This window comes from Petromyzon marinus, chromosome 56 (genome assembly GCF_048934315.1).
Source record: "Petromyzon marinus isolate PM22_M1 ecotype Great Lakes invasive population chromosome 56, UKy_Petmar_22M1.pri1.0, whole genome shotgun sequence".
In the NCBI taxonomy this organism is placed as follows: Eukaryota; Metazoa; Chordata; class Hyperoartia; order Petromyzontiformes; family Petromyzontidae; genus Petromyzon; species Petromyzon marinus.
This window is the reverse complement of record NC_133722.1, coordinates 4,662,526-4,683,459: the sequence shown is the minus strand read 5'-3', so window position 1 is coordinate 4,683,459 and position 20,934 is coordinate 4,662,526. Positions and strand designations below refer to the sequence as shown.

The 20,934-nt window shown below is 55.8% G+C and overlaps 1 protein-coding gene across 1 annotated transcript in view; it reads left to right on the top strand.

Moving 5' to 3' along the window:
- Nucleotides 1-20,934, top strand: part of LOC116954713 (uncharacterized) — a 173,394-nt gene that overhangs the window by 79,961 nt on the left and 72,499 nt on the right. Inside the window, exon 7 of the mRNA XM_076052422.1 lies at nucleotides 14,516-14,880. Coding sequence (XP_075908537.1) covers nucleotides 14,516-14,880 — 365 coding nt within the window. The remainder of the gene's footprint in view (nucleotides 1-14,515; nucleotides 14,881-20,934) is intronic.

Below are 20,934 nucleotides of genomic sequence, written 5' to 3'. Positions count from 1 at the left end.
GCGATGAGATTTGAATAAATCCGCGCTGTGCTGTGTGCATTGACACAGACTCAGGCAGGAATGCACAGACTCGCGCAGACTGACACAAAGACAACACAGACACACATAGAGACCCACAGACTCACACTGCAATGCACAGACTCACACAGAGACCCACAGACTCACACAGAGACCCACAGACTCACACAGAGACCCACAGACTCACACAGAGACCCACAGACTCACACATAGACACAGACTCACACAGAGACCCACAGACTCACGCAGAGACCCACAGACTCACGCAGAGACCTACAGACTCACACTGAGACCAACAGACTCACACAGAGACCCACAGACGCACACAGAGACCCACAGACTCACACAGAGACCCACAGACTCACACAGAGACCCACAGACTCACACAGAGACCCACAGACTCACACAGAGACCCACAGACTCACACAGAGACCCACAGACTCACACAGAGACCCACAGACTCACACAGAGACTCACACATAGACACAGACTCACACAGAGACCCACAGACTCACACAGAGACCCACAGACTCACACTGAGACCAACAGACTCACACAACGACGCACAGACACACACAGAGACCCACAGACTCACACAGCAACGCACACAGCAACGCACAGACTCACACAGAGATACATTAACTAATTTAGAGGGACGTTTACTGGGGAGACGGTGCGATTATATCCCCCATATAGCCTTCAAGAGGCTGTCGGGGCAAGTGATGTGAACGAGCACCTATAACAAAGGCAAATAAACAGATCCCCCTGTCGGCTTCACAAGCTGTTGGGGCACGTGCTGTTAACGAGCACATACGATGACCAGAACAGCGCACATATGGGGACACATACACACGTGGACAAACATATACACACGCACAACAGCAACAACAACAACCGCCATTGGCCGTCACGTGCACATAGCCTGGCTTGTGCCAGGCTATGTGCACGTGACGGCCAAGGATACACAACAGACAAAGATCCCCCGTATAGCCTTAACAGACTGCAGGGGCAAGTGCTGTTAGCGAGCACCTATGAATGCCGGAACGGTACACGAGGGGTGAGGGGGGGTGGCCAGCACCACGCCCGACCGCCTTTGTCTCCCCAGTGGCGATGTTTACACACCACACCAGGTACTCATTTGAGGCTGAGTCGACCTAGGGGAGGCTCAGGACCGGTTCAGATAATCGCCAGCGGCGTTGGCCGTGAGCGGGAATCCAACTCGGGTCGCCGGGTTTTGTAGCGCAGCGCGCTCACCGCTGCACCACCGCTCCCCACACACACGGACACGCACGGACGCGCAACAAACATTCCCCGTGTGCACCGATGGGAATCCCAGCGACTCCGTCCGTCGATATCGGCAATCCGCGTCGCTCGGCGCCGCGCCCGCCGTTGGCAAGTGACGCGCGCGCGTGCGCCACTGGTCCCGAGGCGCGCGCGCGCGCGCGCTCAAGATGCCTTGGCACGACGAAGCAACGTCTACGCGCACCTGCGTGAGGAGTGACGTCGCCCCGTGTGTGTGCGCGTGTGTGTGTGCGTTGGTGGTGATCGAACGCGGTGAGTTGGCGGGGTGAAAGGTGACGTGGGTCGTGGGTACCCCCCCCCCCCCCACTCCTCCCCCCTCCCCCACGTGGCCGTCAGCCCGTAGCGACCCCACGGTCTGTCCCGTGCCCCCCCCCCCCTCTCCTCCTCCTCTTCCTCCTTCACGTGACCTGCCTCGAAGTGCCACCTAGCCTGGCACAAAGCGCAGGGGGGGGGGGCGGGTGATGCCGCCTCCACTTTGGGGGAGCAAACGGCGGTTGCTGTTTGAGAGTGGCCGTGTGGGAGGGGAGCGGTGGCGCGGTGGTTAGCAGCGAACTGCGCTACCACCCGTGGGTTGCGGTTTCTCGCTCACGACCAAATGCCAGTCGCAGCAAAATATCTGAGCCGTTAATGGGCATCCTCTAGATCGACTCGGCCTGAAATGGGTGGTGCCCTTGCGCGTTGTGTCAAAAAAAGGTCAGCAATGGGGGATACAAAGGCGGCCGGGCGTGGTCTTGGCCACCCCCTCCATCCCCTCACCCCCTCTCGTGCGCCGTGCCAGGCTCCACATTGGCACTCGCCCCCCCTCCCCCCCAACAGCCTGGCAAAGGTTATACGGGGGATCTTTATCTTTGTTTGTGGAGGCGACACGGGGGTGATGGGGAGGTGGTGTCTGCGTGCACTTGTGCGTGATGTGGGTGTGGGGGTGGGTGGGTTTATGGGTTGGTGGGTGGGGTGGTGGGTTGGTGGGTGGGGTGGTGGGTGGGGGGTTGGTGGGTTGGTTGGTGGGTGGGTAGTGGTTTGGTGAGTGGGGTGGTGGGTTGGTGGGTGGAGTGGTGGGTTGGTGGGTGGGGTAGTGGGTGGGGGGTTGGTGGGTTGGTGGGTGGGGTGGTGGGTTGGTGAGTGTGGTGGTGGGTTGGTGGGTGGGGTGGTGGGTTGGTGAGTGGGGTGGTGGTGCGTTGGTGGGTGGTGCGTTGGTGGGTGGGGTGGTGGGTGGTGGTGGGTTGGTGGTGCGTTGGTGGGTGGTGCGTTGGTGGGTGGTGCGTTGGTGGGTGGGTGGGATGGTGGGTGGGGGGAGCGGTGGCGGCGCGGTTGTCGCGTGCTGCTGGTGTGTGTGTGTGTGTGCAGTGGGGGCCGTGTTGTTGAACTTGCCCCACTATAAATACCTGCGCCGCCTGAGAACCCGCCCACGGCAGATTTATATAAGAATGTGCGTGCGCGTGTACCTGAATCCTGTGTGTGTGTGAGAGAAAGAGGGCGCGTGTGTGTGTGTGTCTTGCTACCAGCTAACAGCACTTGCCCCAACAGTTTGTTAAGGCTGTACGGGGGATCTTTGTGTGCGTGAGAGGGAGAGGACGTGTGTGTGTGTGTATCTGTGTGTTGCTACTGGATAACAGCACTTGCCCCAGCAGTCTGTGAAGGCTATACAGTATATCTTTGTATCTTTGCGAGTGTTCGATTCCCGCTCGCGGCCAACACCAGTGACGATTATCTGAACCGGTCCTGGGCCTCCCCTAGGTCGACTCAGCCTCGTGCGATGTGTAAACATCGCCACTGGGGAGACAAAGGCGACCGGGCGTGGTGTTGGCCACCCACCCCCTCGTGTGTGCCGTGCCGTCCTTAATCGGTGCTCGCTAACAGCACTTGCCCCGACAGTCTGTTAAGGCTATACGGGAGATATTTGTGTGTGTACCTGTGTGTGTGTACCTGTGTGTGTGTACCTGTGTGTGTGTGTACCTGTGTGTGTGTGTACCTGTGTGTGTGTGCGTGAGACAGTGACTGTGTGTGTGTGTGTGTGAGACAGTGACTCTGTGTGTGTGTGACTGTGTGTGTGTGCGTGTACCTGTGTGCGTGTACCTGTGTGTGTGTACCTGTGTGTGTGTGTGCACGTGTACCTGTGTGTGTATGTACCTGTGTGTGTACCTGGGTATCCATGAGGGTGCTTGCGTCTTTGTATCTGTATCGACTCAGCCTCAGTTGACTACCTGGTGTTGTTTGTAAACATCGCCATTAGGGAGACAAAGGCGGCCGGGCGTGGTGTTGACCACCCACCCCCTCGTTTGCTGTGCCGGCCTTCATAGGCGCTCACTTACCAGCACTTTCCCCAACAGGTTATTTAGGCTATACAAGCCACCTTTGTCTCTTTGTAAGCTTCTACGTGAGTGTGTGTGTGTTTGAGAATGTGCATGTGATATATGTTCGCGTGTCTTTTGTGTGTGTAGGTGTGTGTAGCTGTGTGCGCGTGTGTAGGTGTGTAGGCGTGTGTGTAGGTAGGTGTGTGTGTAGGTGTGTGTGTAGGTGTGTGTGTAGGTGTGTGAAGGTGTGTGTAGGTGTGTGAAGGTGTGTGTGTGTAGGCGTGTGTAGGCGGAGGGGAGCGGTAGTCTAGTGGTGTTAGCCCACTGCGCTTCGAACCCAGCGACCCGAGTTCGACTCCCGCTCACAGCCAATATCTTACGAAAACCCGAACCGGGTCCTGGGTTTTCCCGAGAGGACCACTCGGTCTCAAATGAGCGTCTGATGGGGCCTGTAAACATCAGCACTGGGGAGACAAAGGCGGCTGGTCGTGATGATCATCCCACCCACATCACGTTCCGTGTTGCTCTTCACAAATGCTCGCTAACAGCACTTGCCCCAGCGGCCTGTGTTGGCTGCACGGGCGACCTTTGTATAAGGTGCGCATGAAACTATAATGACATTGGCTGATCGATGGTTATAGTCGTCGTTTGTGAAATGGAATGACCTTTGGTGTGTGACCTTGACCTTGGGTCACTAAACACGCAGCTGTTCCCCACCCCCCTTCACCTGTTACCACCACCTGTGCTCGTGACCAAAGTGAGGGTTGCACATTCCACGTTACTATGACGGCGACGACATAGTGATTTAGTATGTCCAAGAGGATGGTCATGTTTACAAATTGTATTGCTCACACACTGGTACTCGATTTATCGACCCGAGAGCAATGATGATGATGTGCTTGCATCGCTGGTGTTCATCACGGTGGCAATGTGGTAGGTGAAGGCTCAGCTTTCATTGGCTGCGTTGGGTGGTTAGCGTGGTTAGCGTGGTTAGTGTGGTTAGTGTGGTTATCGTGGTTAGCGTGGTTATCGTGGTTAGTGTGGTAAGCGTGGTTAGTGTGGTTAGTGTGGTTAGTGTGGTAAGCGTGGTTAGTGTGGTTAGCGTGGTTATCGTGGTTAGTGTGGTTAGCGTGGTTAGTGTGGTTAGTGTGGTTAGCGTGGTTAGTGTGGTTATCGTGGTTATCGTGGTTAGCGTGGTTATCGTGGTTATCGTGGTTAGCGTGGTTATCGTGGTTAGTGTGGTAAGCGTGGTTAGCGTGGTTAGTGTGGTTAGTGTGGTTAGCGTGGTTAGTGTGGTTATCGTGGTTATCGTGGTAAGCGTGGTTAGTGTGGTTAGTGTGGTTAGTGTGGTTAGCGTGGTTAGTGTGGTTATCGTGGTTAGTGTGGTTATCGTGGTTAGTGTGGTTATCGTGGTTATCGTGGTCAGTGTGGTTAGCGTGGTTGGCGTGGTTAGTGTGGTTATCGTGGTTAGTGTAGTTATCGTGGTTAGTGTGGTTAGTGTGGTTAGCGTGGTTAGCGTGGTTAGTGTGGTTATCGTGGTTAGTGTGGTTGGTGTGGTTAGCGTGGTTATCGTGGTTATCGTGGTTAGTGTGGTTAGCGTGGTTAGTGTGGTTATCGTGGTTATCGTGGTTATCGTGGTTAGTGTGGTTATCGTTGTTATCGTGGTTAGCGTGGTTAGCGTGGTTAGCGTGGTTATCGTGGTTAGTGTGGTTAGCGTGGTTAGTGTGGTTAGTGTGGTCATCGTGGTTAGTGTGGTTAGCGTGGTTAGTGTGGTTAGCGTGGTTAGTGTGGTTAGTGTGGTTAGCGTGGTTAGCGTGGTTATCGTGGTTAGTGTGGTTATCGTGGTTAGCGTGGTTAGCGTGGTTATCGTGGTTATCGTGGTTAGCGTGGTTAGCGTGATTAGCGTGATTAGCGTGGTTAGCGTGGTTAGCGTGGTTAGTGTGGTTAGCGTGGTTAGTGTTGTTAGCGTGGTTGTCGTGGTTAGTGTGGTTGTCGTGGTTAGTGTGGTTAGCGTGGTTAGTGTGGTTATCGTGGTTAGCGTGGTTAGTGTGGTTAGTGTAGTTATCGTGGTTAGCGTGGTTAGTGTGGTTATCGTGGTTAGTGTGGTTAGCGTGGTTATCGTGTTTAGTGTGTTTAGTGTGGTTAGTGTGGTTATCGTGGTTAGTGTGGTTAGCGTGGTTAGTGCGGTTTTCGTGGTTAGTGTGGTTAGCGTGGTTAGCGTGGTTAGTGTGGTTATCGTGGTTAGTGTGGTTCGTGTGGTTCGTGTGGTTCGTGTGGTTAGTGTGGTTAGCGTGGTTATCGTGGTTAGCGTGGTTATCGTGGTTAGTGTGGTTATCATTGTTATCGTGGTTATCGTGGTTAGCGTGGTTAGCGTGGTTATCGTGGTTAGTGTGGTTAGCGTGGTTAGCGTGGTTAGTGTGGTTAGTGTGGTTATCGTGGTTAGCGTGATTAGCGTGATTAGTGTGGTTAGCGTGGTTAGTGTGGTTAGTGTGGTTAGCGTGGTTGTCGTGGTTAGTGTGGTTGTCGTGGTTAGTGTGGTTATCGTGGTTAGCGTGGTTAGTGTGGTCATCGTGGTTAGTGTGGTTAGCGTGGTTATCGTGTTTAGTGTGGTTAGTGTGGTTAGCGTGGTTATCGTGATTAGCGTGATTAGCGTGGTTAGTGTGGTTAGTGTGGTTATCGTGGTTAGTGTGGTTAGCGTGGTTAGTGTGGTTATCGTGGTTAGCGTGGATAGCGTGGTTAGTGTGATTAGCGTGGTTTGCGTGGTTAGTGTGGTTAGCGTGGTTAGTGTGGTTAGTGTGGTTCGTGTGGTTATCGTGGTTCGTGTGGTTATCGTGGTTCGTGTGGTTATCGTGGTTCGTGTGGTTATCGTGGTTCGTGTGGTTAGCGTGGTTAGCGTGGTTAGTGTGGTTATCGTGGTTCGTGTGGTTAGCGTGGTTAGCGTGGTTAGTGTGGTTTGCGTGGTTAGTGTGGTTATCGTGGTTAATGTGGTTAGTGTGGTTAGTGTGGTTAGTGTGGTTATCGTGGTTAGCGTGGTTAGTGTGGTTAGCGTGGTTAGTGTGGTTAGTGTGGTTAGCGTGGTTAGTGTGGTTATCGTGGTTAGTGTGGTTATCGTGGTTAGCGTGGTTAGTGTGGTTATCGTGGTTAGCGTGGTTAGTGTGGTTATCGTGGTTAGTGTGGTTATCGTGGTTAGCGTGGTTAGTGTGGTTATCGTGGTTCGCGTGGTTATCGTGGTTAGCGTGGTTAGTGTGGTTAGCGTGGTTAGTGTGGTTAGCGTGGTTAGTGTGGTTAGCGTGGTTAGTGTGGTTAGTGTGGTAAGCGTGGTTAGTGTGGTTATCGTGGTTCGTGTGGTTAGCGTGGTTATCGTCGTTAGTGTGGTTAGCGTGGTTAGTGTGGTTATCGTGGTTATCGTGGTTAGCGTGGTTATCGTGGTTAGTGTGGTTAGTGTGGTTAGTGTGGTTATCGTGGTTAGTGTGGTTATCGTGGTTAGCGTGGTTAGTGTGGTTAGTGTGGTTAGTGTGGTTATCGTGGTTCGTGTGGTTAGCGTGGTTATCGTGGTTAGTGTGGTTAGCGTGGTTAGTGTGGTTAGTGTGGTTATCGTGGTTCGTGTGGTTAGCGTGGTTATCGTGGTTCGTGTGGTTAGCGTGGTTATCGTGGTTAGTGTGGTTAGCGTGGTTATCGTGGTTAGTGTGGTTAGCGTGGTTAGTGTGGTTAGTGTGGTTATCGTGGTTCGTGTGGTTAGCGTGGTTATCGTGGTTCGTGTGGTTAGCGTGGTTATCGTGGTTAGTGTGGTTAGCGTGGTTATCGTGGTTAGTGTGGTTAGCGTGGTTATCGTGGTTAGTGTGGTCATCGTTCGTTCTCTGATTTCTCACGTTCAGGGCTCCACCTCACCCTCCTCCTCACCCTCCTCCTCCTCCTCACCCTCCTCCTCACCCTCCTCCTCACCCTCCTCCTCCTCCTCACCCTCCTCCTCCTCACCCTCCTCCTCACCCTCCTCCTCACCCTCCTCCTCACCCTCCTCCTCCTCACCCTCCTCCTCCTCCTCCTCCTCGCCCTCCTCACCCTCCTCCTCACCCTCCTCCTCACCCTCCTCTTCACCTTCCTCCTCCTCACCCTCCTCCTCACCCTCCTCGTCACCCTCCTCCTCACCCTCCTCCTCCTCACCCTCCTCCTCACCCTCCTCCTCACCCTCCTCCTCGCCCTCCTCCTCACCCTCCTCATCACGAACTCCTCGTTCCCCCACCCACGCGCGCCGCTCTAGATGAGCCATCGTCAACGCGCCGGCAGCAGCCACGGCGTGCGACGTGCGAGACGTGGTGGGTGGATGGGTGGGGTGGTGGGGGGGTGGTGGTGGTGGTGGGGGTGGGCGGGTTCGGTGAGGTGGGGAGGTTGTGGGTGGACGGCGGTGGTGGTGGTGGGGGGGAGAGAACCGTGGCCAGACGTGAAGACGAATGGATGAATGATTGATGAGCCGAGCGTCTCGCGATGATGGAGTCCGGGGCCGAGGCGTCGACGCTCCCCTTCTGGACGAGCGACGTCGTTCTTGGCGCAACAACGACAATAACGACAACGACACAACGACAACAACACAACACGGCGATAGGGAGGGATGGGAGGGAGTGAGTGATGAGAGGGAAGGAGTGGAGGGAGGGATGGAGTGATGGGAGGGAGTGATGGGAGGGAGTGATGGGAGGGAGTGATGGGAGGGAGGGAGTGATGGGAGGGAGGGAGTGATGAGAGGGAGGGAGTGATGAGAGGGAGGGAGTGATGGGAGGGAGGGAGTGATGGGAGGGAGGGAGTGATGGGAGGGAGGGAGTGATGAGAGGGAGGGAGTGATGAGAGGGAGGGAGTGATGAGAGGGAGGGAGTGATGGGAGGGAGTGATGGGAGGGAGGGAGTGATGGGAGGGAGGGAGTGATGGGAGGGAGGGAGTGATGGGAGGGAGGGAGTGATGGGAGGGAGTGATGGGAGGGAGTGATGGGAGTGATGGGAGGGATGGAGTGGAGGGAGGGACGCGGCTCCCCCCGCCCTCCCCACCCCCTCCCCCACCCCCTCCCCCTCCCCCTCCCCGTGTTATCGATCCGCCCGTTGTCGTATCGAGCAGCGCCGCGCCGTGTGGATGGAGCCGTGACATTTTCGTGAATAACGGAGCGCGTAATAGAGCCTTGCACCGTGCACTCGGCGGGGAAGCAGCGACTCGATGTGGATCACCCCCCCCTGCCCCCCCTGCCCCCCCTGCCCCCCCTGCCCCCCCTGCCCCCCCTGCCCCCCCTGCCCCACGCCCACAACCACCCCGCCTCCCCCCTCCCTCACGAAGGCGGTGGAGTTGCGGGGATGGAGGGGGGGTGACGGTGAGATGGTGAGGGGGGTTAGGGAGGTGGTAATGGAAGGTGTTGGAGCGGCAAAGTACGGAAATGATGTGAAGATGGTAAAGGTGGTGGTGGTGATCATCCTGTATCGATCGTGATGATGATGATTCATTGATCACCAATGTGATCTTGCAATTTTCTGCGTTGACAATGATAGCGATCGTGATGATGACATGATTATGAAAATGATCCGCATCATGCATTGATTAAGACGGCGATTATCAGGTCGTGGAGGGCTACACGAGTGGAGGGGCCTCACAGATTGACGCACCTGGGTTCGATTCCGGACTAAGTCGCCTTTCTCTGTTGGCGTTATCCCTCTGCTCTGCATGCGTTTGCTCCGGGTTCTCTGGCTTAATGCCACAGCTGCAACATCAATGCAACGATATCGGCCGAACATGCGAATGCAGAGAAGGTGTCTGCATGTGAACGGTCGCTCCCTCGCTGTGAAAACGAGACGGGACACCCTTCTCAATAGAGACACCGATGACGTCTCTACGGAGACACCGATGACGCCTCTACAGAGACACCTATGACGTCTCTATAGAGACGCCGACGACGTCTCTACAGAGACGCCGATGACGTTTCTATAGAGACGCCGATGACGCCTCTACAGAGACAACAATGACGCCTCTACAGAGACGCCGATGACGTTTCTATAGAGACGCCGATGACGTTTCTATAGAGACGCCGATGACGTCTTTACAGAGACACCGATGACGTCTCTATAGAGACACTGATGACGTCTCTACAGAGACACCAATGACGCCTCGACAGAGACACTGATGACGTCTCTACAGAGACACCGATGACGTCTCTATAGAGACACCAATGACGCCTCGGCAGAGACACCGATGACGTCTCTACAGAGACACCGATGACGTATCTACAGAGACACCGATGACGTCTCTACAGAGACACCGATGACGTCTTTACAGAGACGCCGATGACGTTTCTATAGAGACGCCGATGACGTCTCTACAGAGACGCCGATGACGCCTCTACAGAGACGCCGATGACGTTTCTATAGAGACGCCGATGACGTCTCTATAAAGACACCGATGACGTTTCTATAGAGAAGCCGATGACGTCTCTATAGAGACACCGATGACGTCTCTATAGAGACGGCGATGACTTCTCTATAGAGACACTGATGACGTCTCTACAGAGACATCAATGACGTCTCTACAGAGACATCGATGACGCTTCTACAGAGACACCGATTACGTCTCTACAGAGACACCGATGACGTCTCTCTAGAGACGCCGATGACGTCTCTATAGAGACGCCGATGACGTCTCTATAGAGACACCGATGACGTCTCTCTAGAGACGCCGATGACGTCTCTATAGAGACATCGATGACGCCTCTATAGAGACACCGACGACGTTTCTATAGAGACGCCGATGACGTCTCTACAGAGACACCGATGACGTCTCTATAGAGACGCCGATGACGTCTCTATAAAGACGCCGATGACATCTCTACAGAGACACCGATGAGGTCTCTATAGAGACACCGATGACGTCTCTATAGAGACACCGATGAGGCCTCTATAGAGACACTGATGACGTCTCTCTAGAGATGCCGATGACGTCTCTATAGAGACACCGATGACGTCTCTATAGAGACACTGATGACGTCTCTATAGAGACATCGATGACGCCTCTACAGAGACACCGATGACGTCTATATAGAGACACCGATGACGTCTCTAGAGACACCAATGACGCCTCTACAGAGACGCCGATGACGTCTCTATAGAGACACCGATGACGTCTCTATAGAGACGGCGATGACGTCTCTATAGAGACACTGATGACGTCTCTATAGAGACACCGATGACGTCTTTATAGAGACACTGATGACGTCTCTATAGAGACACCAATGACGTCTTTATAGAGACACCGATGACGTCTCTACAGAGACACCGACGACGTCTCTACAGAGACACCGATGACGTCTCTATAGAGACACTGACGACGTCTCTATAGAGACACCGATGACGTCTTTATAGAGACACCGATGACGTCTCTACAGAGACACCGATGACGTCTCTATAGAGACACCCATGACGTCTTTATAGAGACACCGATGCCGTCTCTATGGAGACACCGATGACGTCTCAATTAGAGACACCGATGACGTCTCTACAGAGACACCAATGACATCTTCATAGAGACACCGATGACGTCTCTATAGAGACGCCGATGACGTCTCTATAGAGACGCCGATGACGTCTCTATAGAGACGCCGATGACGTCTCTATAGAGACGCCGATGACGTCTCTATAGAGACGCCGATGACGTCTCAATTAGAGACACCAATGACGTCTCTGCAGAAATACCGATGACGTCTTCATAGAGACACCGATGACGTCTCTATAAAGACGCCGATGACGTCTCTATAGAGACGCCGATGAAGTCTCTACAGAGACACTGACGACGCCTCTATAGAGACACCGATGACGTCTGTAGAGAGACACCGACGAAGTTTGTACAGAGACACCGATGACGTCTCAATTAGAAACACCGACGACGCCTCTATAGAGACACCGATGACGTCTCTACAGAGACACCAATGACGTCTCTACAGAGACACTGATGACGTCTCAATTAGAGATGCCGATGACGTCTCTGTAAAGACGCCGATGACGTCTCTATAGAGACGCCGATGACGTCTCTACAGAGACACTGACGATGCCTCTATAGAGACACCGATGACGTCTCTACAGAGACACCGATGACGTCTCTACAGAGACACCGATGACGTCTCAATTAGAGACGCCGATGACGTCTCTACAGAGACACCAATGACGTCTCTATAGAGGCACTGACGACGCCTCAATAGTATCTACAGAGACGCCGATGACGTCTTTATAGAGACACTGATGACGTCTCTATAGAGACACCGACGCCTCTACAGAGACACCGACGACGCCTCTACAGAGACGCCAATGACGTCTTTATAGAGACACCGATGACGTCTCTCTGGTCACGACGTCTTTCTCTCGCGTGGAGCGTCGCGACGCTAATGGCGTCCCTGTGGATCCCACGTGGCGCCGTCCCTCGTCTCCCGACCCAATTAGCGGCGCCTCGCCTCATTAGCTCCGCACGCCCGGGCCGCGCTTCCACAATTAGGGATTAAGATGCGGGACACCCCCAGCTACCACCTCGCCACCCCTCCTCAACGCGGTGCCTGGAAAAGCCCCCTTGTGATGACGCCCCCCCCCACAACCCCCACACCCCCCCCCACAACCCCCACACCCCCCCCCCACACACCCCCCACTCCGCCGCCAGTACGTGGGGAAATTCTCTCGTCCCCCTTCTTCCCGTGCCTATCCATGCCACCCCTTGCTCCACATCGTCATCAGCGCCTCCTCCTCCTCTTCCATCCTCATCCTCCTCACCCACACAACCCCCCACCTCCAAATCATCATCTCTTCCTCCACATTGTCATCAGAGTACCCTCCTATATCATCATCATCATCGCCACCACCGCCGTCTCGCGACCTGCACGGTCGGCTACGTACGGCGCGAAACAAGTTCCTCGTACATCCTCCACGTGAACGTCCCCCTCCTACTGAGGCCTTCCGGGCACGCGCTCCATCCCCTTTAGGCTGCCGCTCCGTGATTCGTCTCGACCGTGGTCTCCACCAGCCCCAGGCCCGCTCACGTTCATGGAACCCTTCGGGATGAAGTCTCGGACCTGCCGCGTTGCCCCCTGGTCTGCGCACTCCGCTCCCTGCCCCTGAATGCAATTCCAAGCGCGCGCGTGTCCACCCCTTTCATCCTTTGCGCGCTCTCTCACGTCTTGCTCCACGTGTGTGTAACTCGTTCTGTGTGTGCGCGTGTGGAGAGAGCGTCCCTCTCTCTCTCTCTCGTTGTCTCCGTTTCTCTCTATCTCTGCACCCATCACTCTCTCTCTCTGTGTCTCTCTCCTGTCTCTGCCTGCAACACTCTCTCCTGTCTCTGCCTGCAACACTCTCTCCTGTCTCTGCCTGCAACACTCTCTCCTTTCTCTGCCTGCAGCACTCTCTCACTCTCTGTGTCTCTCTCTCTTTCTCTCACGCTCTGTTTCTACCTGCACCACTCTCTGTCTCTCTCTGTCTCTATCTGCACCACTCACTCTCACTCTCTGTCTATGTGCCTATCTGCACCACTCACTCTCACTATCTGTCTCTCTCTGTGTGTCTCTCTCTGTCTCTCTGTCTCTGCCTGCACCACTCTTTGTCTCTCTCTGTCTCTATCTGCACCACTCACTCACTCTCTCTGTCTCTCTCTGTGTATCTCTCTCCGTCTCTGTCTCTATCTGCACCACTCACTCTCTGTCTGTCTCTGTCTCTATCTGCACCACTCTCTGTCTCTCTCTGTCTCTGTCTCTATCTGCACCACTCACTCTCACTCTCTGTCTCTCTCTCTGTGTATCTCTCTCTCTCTCTCTGTCTCTGCCTGCACCACTCTTTGTCTGTCTCTGTCTCTATCTGCACCACTCACTCACTCTCTCTGTCTCTATCTGCACCACTCACTCACTCTCTCTGTCTCTCTCTGTGTATCTCTCTCCGTCTCTGTCTCTATCTGCACCACTCACTCTCTGTCTGTCTCTGTCTCTATCTGCACCACTCTCTGTCTCTCTCTGTCTCTGTCTCTATCTGCACCACTCACTCTCACTCTCTGTCTCTCTCTCTGTGTATCTCTCTCTGTCTCTCTGTCTCTGCCTGCACCACTCTTTGTCTGTCTCTGTCTCTATCTGCACCACTCACTCTCTCTCTGTCTCTCTCTGTCTCTCTCTCTCTCTCTCTGTCTCTATCTGCACCTCTCTCTCTCTGTCTCTCTCTGTCTCTCTACCTGCACCACTCTCTCTCTGTCTCTCTCTGTCTCTCTACCTGCACCACTCTCTGTCTGTCTCTGTCTCTGTCTCTACCTGTACCACTCTCTGTCTCTCTCTGTGCGTCTCTATCTACACCACTCATTCTGTGTCTCTATCTGCACCCCCCCCCCCCCTTCCGCCTCCTCCCACCCCCTCTCTTTATCTGTGGTGTCTGCGTGTAAATGCGCGCCTCGCGAGATCGATGCGGGCAGCGGCGATCGCATAAACCCGGCGCGGAGAGCGGCCCGGCGCCGGATCGATGCGAGCGCCGGGAACAGAACGCACGGAACAAATGGAGATTAACGTCCCTGGAGCGAGGGGAGGGGGGCCGTGGGAACAACCCCCCCACCCCTCACCCCCCACTGACACACTGAGCCCACGCGCTGAGGTCTCGTATCCTCTAGACTCACCGATCGCCAATGTTGGCCTCTCGTGTCGTCCCGACGTTCACGTCACCCCCTTCCTCCACCCCCCCACACTCCCAGCCTGGCTGGTTTTGTTCTGATCGCGTTTGTCAATGCGCTGACCCAGGTCACCCGTGGCTGAATGAGACTTCTCTGTCCTGGTCTCTTGAGTTCGCACCCTGGTTGCACAAAATCAACTTTAACTCCTCTTCCCAATCCTCCTCCACTTTCTCCGTGAGATCTCGCTCGGCTTCGTCTCCAACCAGGGACTTATTGCATCATCGTCATCATTATCCCTCCCTTCTTCAACTTCACCGTGACGATGATCGTCATCATCATCATCACTCCCTTCTTCAACTTCACCATGACGATGATCGTCATCATCATCATCCCTCCCTTCTTCAACTTCACCATGACGATGATCGTCATCATCATCCCTCCCTTCTTCAACTTCACCATGACGATGATCGTCATCATCATCATCACTCCCTTCTTCAACTTAACAGTGGTGATGATCGTCATCATCATCCCTCCCTTCTTCAACTTCACCGTGATCATCAACATCCTTCCCATCTTCAACTTCACAACGATGATGATCGTCATCATCATCCCCCCCTTCTTCGACTTCACCGTGATCATCAACATCATCATCATCATCCCTCGTGCTCGTCATCCTCCTCCACCTCAACAGCGCCATCTCTCTTTCCCTCGTCATCTTCATCCGTCTCTCTCTCTCTCCTCCATCTGTCTCTCCCTTCTCTCTCTCCCCTCTCTCCTTCTGCCTCTACATTCTGTCTCCTCTCGTCCTCTCTGAGTCCAGGGCAGAACTCGCCACCACCTCCCTCATCTCCTCCCCCCCCCAGTAGAAGGGGGGTGAGGGGCTAGGGTCGGGGTCTCCAGGATCGCGCGTTCAGGGGGCTCCACGCACTCCACAGCCTGCCAGAGTCAATCCGCATCATCATCGACATCATCAGCATCATCGCCAACATGAGCAGCAGCATCAGCAGCAGCAGCATCATCATCATCAGCATCACAATCGTCAGCATGAGCAGCAGCATCAGCATCATGATCGTCAACATGAGCAGCAGCATCAGCAGCAGCATCAGGATCATCAGCATCAGCGTTATCATCAGCATCAGCAGCAGTATCATTGTCAGCATGAGCATCATCATCAGCAGCAGCAGCATCATCAGCAGCATCATCAGCAGCATCAGGATCATCAGTGTCATCGTCGCCATCCACATCAGCGTCATCGTCAGCATCATCAGCATCAGCAATAGAAGATCATAAGCAACACTACGGCTTGATCATCATCGTCATCAGCAGCAGCAGAAAATGCATCATCATCATCAATTAATTTATTAATTATTGTTTGTCAACACGAATCATCCGTGTATCATCATTATCATCAATTAATCAACATTCATCATCCATCACCCGTGTCGTTACCATCCTCCCCATCTGCACCACCGCACCCCATCGATCGTGATGGACTCACCCATCCATCACCATCCATCACCATCGCGGCGAGCATTAATCACGCGCGTAATGAGGGCACCCCCTCCCGTCCAATGCCCGCTCTCCCCACCATCACTGCCACCCTCCCCACCACCCTCCCCACCATCACTGCCACCCTCCCCAACATCCTCCCCACCACCCTCCCCACCATCACTGCCACCCTCCCCACCACCCTCCCCACCACCCTCCCCACCTTCACTCCCATCCTCCCCATCACCCTCCCCACCATCGCTCCCACCCACCCCACCATCGCTCCCACCCTCCCCACCATCGCTCCCACCCTCCCCACCATCGCTCCCACCCTCCCCACCATTACTCCCACCCTCCCCACCATCACTCCCACCCTCCCCACCATCACTCCCACCCTCCCCACCATCCTCCCCACCATCACTGCCACCCTCCCCACCTTCACTCCCACCCTCCCCATCACCCTCCCCACCATCGCTCCCACCCCACCATCGCTCCCACCCTCCCCACCATCGCTCCCACCCTCCCCACCATCGCTCCCACCCTCCCCACCATCGCTCCCACCCTCCCCACCACACTCCCCACCATCCTCCCCACCATCACCCCCACCCTCCCCTAAACCACCCTCCCCCTCCCCACCACCCTCCCCACCATCACTCCCACCCTCCCTACCACCTTCCCCATCATCACTCCCACCCTCCCCACCACTCTCCCCACCATCACTCCGCACTCTATCCTCCCCCCCCAACCCACGTATTTGCATAACATTTGCATAGTAAATGCATTAGCGCAGGCGCGTGCTAGTGCGGGCTCGTGAATAATAGATTAAATGGTTTACTTACCAACAATACCAGTAATTGGGTGTTAATTATGCATTAGCGTCCAGTTATAAAAGAAAACCGCCCGTGCAAGTCTCTGCAGGCGGAATCCGCAATAAGGACGCTCGAGTGATTATCGGTGGGGGGGGGGGGGGGTTGGATCCGGCCCCCCAGCACGGATCCGATCCCAGTACGGATCCGATCCCAGTACGGATCCGATCCCCAATTCGGATCGGATCCCAGTACAGATCCGATCCCCAGCACGGATCCGACCCCCCAGTACGGATTCGATCCTAAATAAGGATCCGACCCCCCAGCACGAATCCGATCCCCAATAGACGCCTGGCCAAATTGCAGGCGCTTCGAACAAAGTGGCACGCACACAGACACGCACACGCAGACTTACATGCAAATGTTAACAAAGACAAAGACCACCCCCCCCCCCATATAGCCTTAATAGACTGTTGGGGCAAGTGCTGTTAGCGAGTAGCACCTACGACGGCCGATTACGGCACACGAGGGGGTGGGTGGCCAGCACCACGCCCGGCCGCCTTTGTCTCCCACGTGGCGATGTTTACGCATCGCACCGGGTTACTCGTTGGAGGCCGAGTGTACCTAGGGGATGCCCAGGACCGGTTCAGATCAATCGTCACCGCTTTTGGGAACCGCGAGCGGGAATTGAACTCGGCTCACCGGAGTTGGTAGCGCAGCGCGCTCGCCTAACCGCTGCGCCACCGCTCCCCACATACAATTATACACCCACACAGGCACACAGACTTACACACTCACACTCACACGGAAACACACACACAATGCAACAGCCACGTGTACACACACACACAGACTTACACACTCACACGGAAATACGCACACACTGATACGACCACGTGCATACATACACACACGTGTGCGCGCGTGCACGTGCACACGTGCACACACGCACACACAGACTTACACACCCACACGCACACCTACACGGAAACACACACACACACTGATGCGGCCACGCGCACACATACACACACGTGCACGAGCGCGCACGTGCACGCGTACACACACATACACGCACGTGCACGCGTACACACAAACACACGCACGTGCACGCGTACACACACACATACGTGCACGCGCAGCCCTTCGTAGCCTCTGGCCGTCACGCGGCGTGTTCATAAACACTCCTCACTCAGGCGTCTCTTGGCGACGGCTACAAAGGCAAAGATCCCCCGTGTAGCCTCACCAGGCCTGTGGGGGTAAGTGCCGTCAGTGACATGGCACCCGTGCAAGGCCAGCCACGCGCGCGACGTGCGCGCGTGGCTGGCCACCACGCCCTGCCGCCTTTGTCTCCCCAGGTGCTAAATTTAAGGAGGCCCTCTGTCCACCTTTCGAGAGAGGTCCCAGGACCGGTTTAGATGTTCGTCGCCGACGTTGGCCCTGAGCGCAAATCGAATTCAGGTCAAACTTGATTTGAAGCTTTCGTGACTGCAGAAAGACGAATCCAGGTCGCCGGGTCCGTAACGCAGTGTGCTAACCGCTGCGCCACCGCTCCCACAGAGCCATCATCACCCCTCCCCTGCCCCCTTGCACGCAAGCGGACTGGACCTGCAATCCAGAAGTCACCGCTTCGATTCCATCCCCCGGCACGGTAGCTGAAGCAATAGTGGGCGAGTTTATTTTGAGCTCCCCACTCACCGCACAACCCTCTCGCTCTTCTGTTCCTCGAGCAGGTCGCGTTTCGGGTGGTGGGGTGAGTAGTCGGGGCTCCCTTGGCACGCCGGCCCAACGCGTGGAAGAGGAGACCAAAAACCACCCTCTCTGGGAACTCCGTCCGCTGGGCAGCCGCTTGCCATCCCCGCGGGACACTTGCAGTGAGACTGCGGCCCCCACCTCCCGTACATATTTGATGCTAATAATAATAATAAAAAGAACAACAATAATAATAACAACGACGAAGCTGTGTACGAAATAACAAACGTGGGGGCGCTGTCCCACCCCCCGCCACCCCCTCCGTTGGCAGCGCGACAGCTGACGGGACACGCGGGGAGGGAGCAGGGGGAGGGGGGAGGGAGCAGGGGGGGGGGGAGCAGGGTGGGGGGTGGAAACGCCGTGGATGTAAATAAGACAACGCTAGTCTCGGCGCATCGACCCCTTCCACCGTCGCAGCCGCGCCTGGCAGATCTATTTTTAAAAGCCGAATTAATCACCGCCAAACCGGCCACGTCAGCCAGAAGGGGGGTGGGGGGGTGATGGTGGTGGTGGGGGGGGGTGCAGAGGGAGGGGGCTGCGGGGCGGGGGAGGGGTTGGTGGAAGCCGCCTGGGATGAGCGGGGACAGTGGACGTGGCCTGTCCCTACGCCCCGCGTGTGGATTGTTGCACCACCACCACCACCCCCCCCCCCGACTGCTCATGAGAGGCCGAAAACGCAAAAGCAAAAATAAGCCGCTCGAGTGGAAAGACGTCGGAGAATTTCGTGCTCTGCTCAAGTTGGGGTTGGGGTTGGGGGGGGGGCCCGTTGGCGATCACCTCGGAGCCGGTAGCGACAGTGCCACATTTGCCGTGGTGATGATGATGGGGGGGGGGGGGGGGTGGAGTCTTTACAGACGACGGCCGATGTTGACTTCGTTGTTGTCGTCGAGGTGCAGCGGGCTTCGATCGGAAACTCTGCCGAGACGTGGCCGGTTTAATTATTGCGCTGCTGCTTGTGAGCCCGGGGGGGAAGCGGGCGATGGTGCTGTCGTGCTGCGGTGGTGCTGTCGTGCTGCGGTGGTGCTGTCGTGCTGCGGTGGTGCTGCTGTGCTGCGGTGGTGCTGCTGTGCTGTATTACTGCTGTGCTGTGTTGCTGTCGTGCTGTGTTGCTGCTGCGCTGTGCTGCTGTGCTGTGCTGTTGTGCTGTGTTGCTGCTGTGCTGTGTTGCTGTGTTGCTGCTGTGCTGTGTTGCTACTGTGCTGTGTTGCTGTGTTGCTGCTGTGCTGTGCTGCTGTGCTGTGTTGCTGCTGTGTTGCTGCTGTGCTGTATTGCTGCTGTGTTGCTGCTGTGTTGCTACTGTGCTGTGTTGCTACTGTGCTGTGTTGCTGCTGTGTTGCTGCTGTGCTGTGTTGCTGTGTTGTTGCTGTGCTGTGCTGCTGCTGTGTTGCTGCTGTGTTGTGTTGCTGTGCTGTGTTGCTGTGCTGTGTTGCTGTGTTGCTGCTGTGTTGCTGCTGTGTTGCTGCTGTGCTGCTGCGTTGCTGCTGTTTTGCTGCTGTGTTGCTGTGTTGTGTTGCTGTGCTGCTGTGTTGTTGCTGTGTTGCTGCTGTGCTGTGTAGCTGTGTTGCTGCTGTGTTGCTGCTGTGCTGTGTTGTTGCTGCTGTGTTGCTGTGTTGTTGCTGTGTGTTGCTGCTGTGCTGTGTTGCTGTGCTGCTGTGTTGCGTGATGCCCAACGAGGAGCGGCGGTGCTGCGGTTCTCGCGCCGCGCTACGAATCTGGAGAGCCGAGTTCGAGTCCCCGCTCTAGACCCAAAAACCAGTGACGGATTATCTGAACCGGCCCTGGGTCTCCCCTAGGTCGACTCGGCCTCAAATGAGCACCGGGTGTGTAAACATCGCCACCGGGGAGACGAAGGCGGCCGGGCGTGGTGCTGGCCACCCACCCACCCCCTCGTGTGCCGTTCCGGCCTGCATAGGTGCTCGCTAACAGCACTTGCCCCTACAGTCTGCGAGGCTATACGGGGTAGGGGGGGGGGGTAGTCTTTGTCGTTGTCTTTGAATCCCCACAATTACAATATTCGGTTGTTTGGTCAATTCCGGTTACATTTTGTGGTGTGTGGGTGGGTTGGTTTGACGGATTCTGTAGCCTCAGTCTGTGGTTGGGGAGGGGGGGGGTAATCACAGAGAGATGTGCGATGTGCAATGCCGGGACCCGCGTAGTGAAGTGTAAAATTGACCTCGTAATGTTGTGCTGCCGCACATCGTTAACAATGAGGGCGGGAGAGGAGAGAGGGAGAGTGGGAGCAGAGGAGAGTGGGAGCTGATGGACGGAGCGAATGGAGGGAGGGGATGGAGGGAGCGGATGGAGGGAGGGGGTGGAGGTAGGGGATGGAGGGAGCGGATGGAGGGAGCGGATGGACGGAGCGAATGGAGGGAGGGGGTGGAGGGAGGGGATGGAGGGAGCGGATGGAGGGAGCGGGTGGAGGGAGCGGATGGAGGGAGCGGGTGGAGGGAGCGGATGGAGGGAGCGGATGGAGGGAGCGGATGGAGAGAGTGAGCGGATGGAGGGAGCGGATGGAGGAAGCGGATGGAGAGAGTGAGCGGAGAAAGGAGAGAGTGAGCGGAGACTCTGAGCGATGGAGGGAGCGAGAGTTGGGGAAGGCGGACGGTGAGAGCTCATCTCGGAGACGAGGCTTGCTTCAC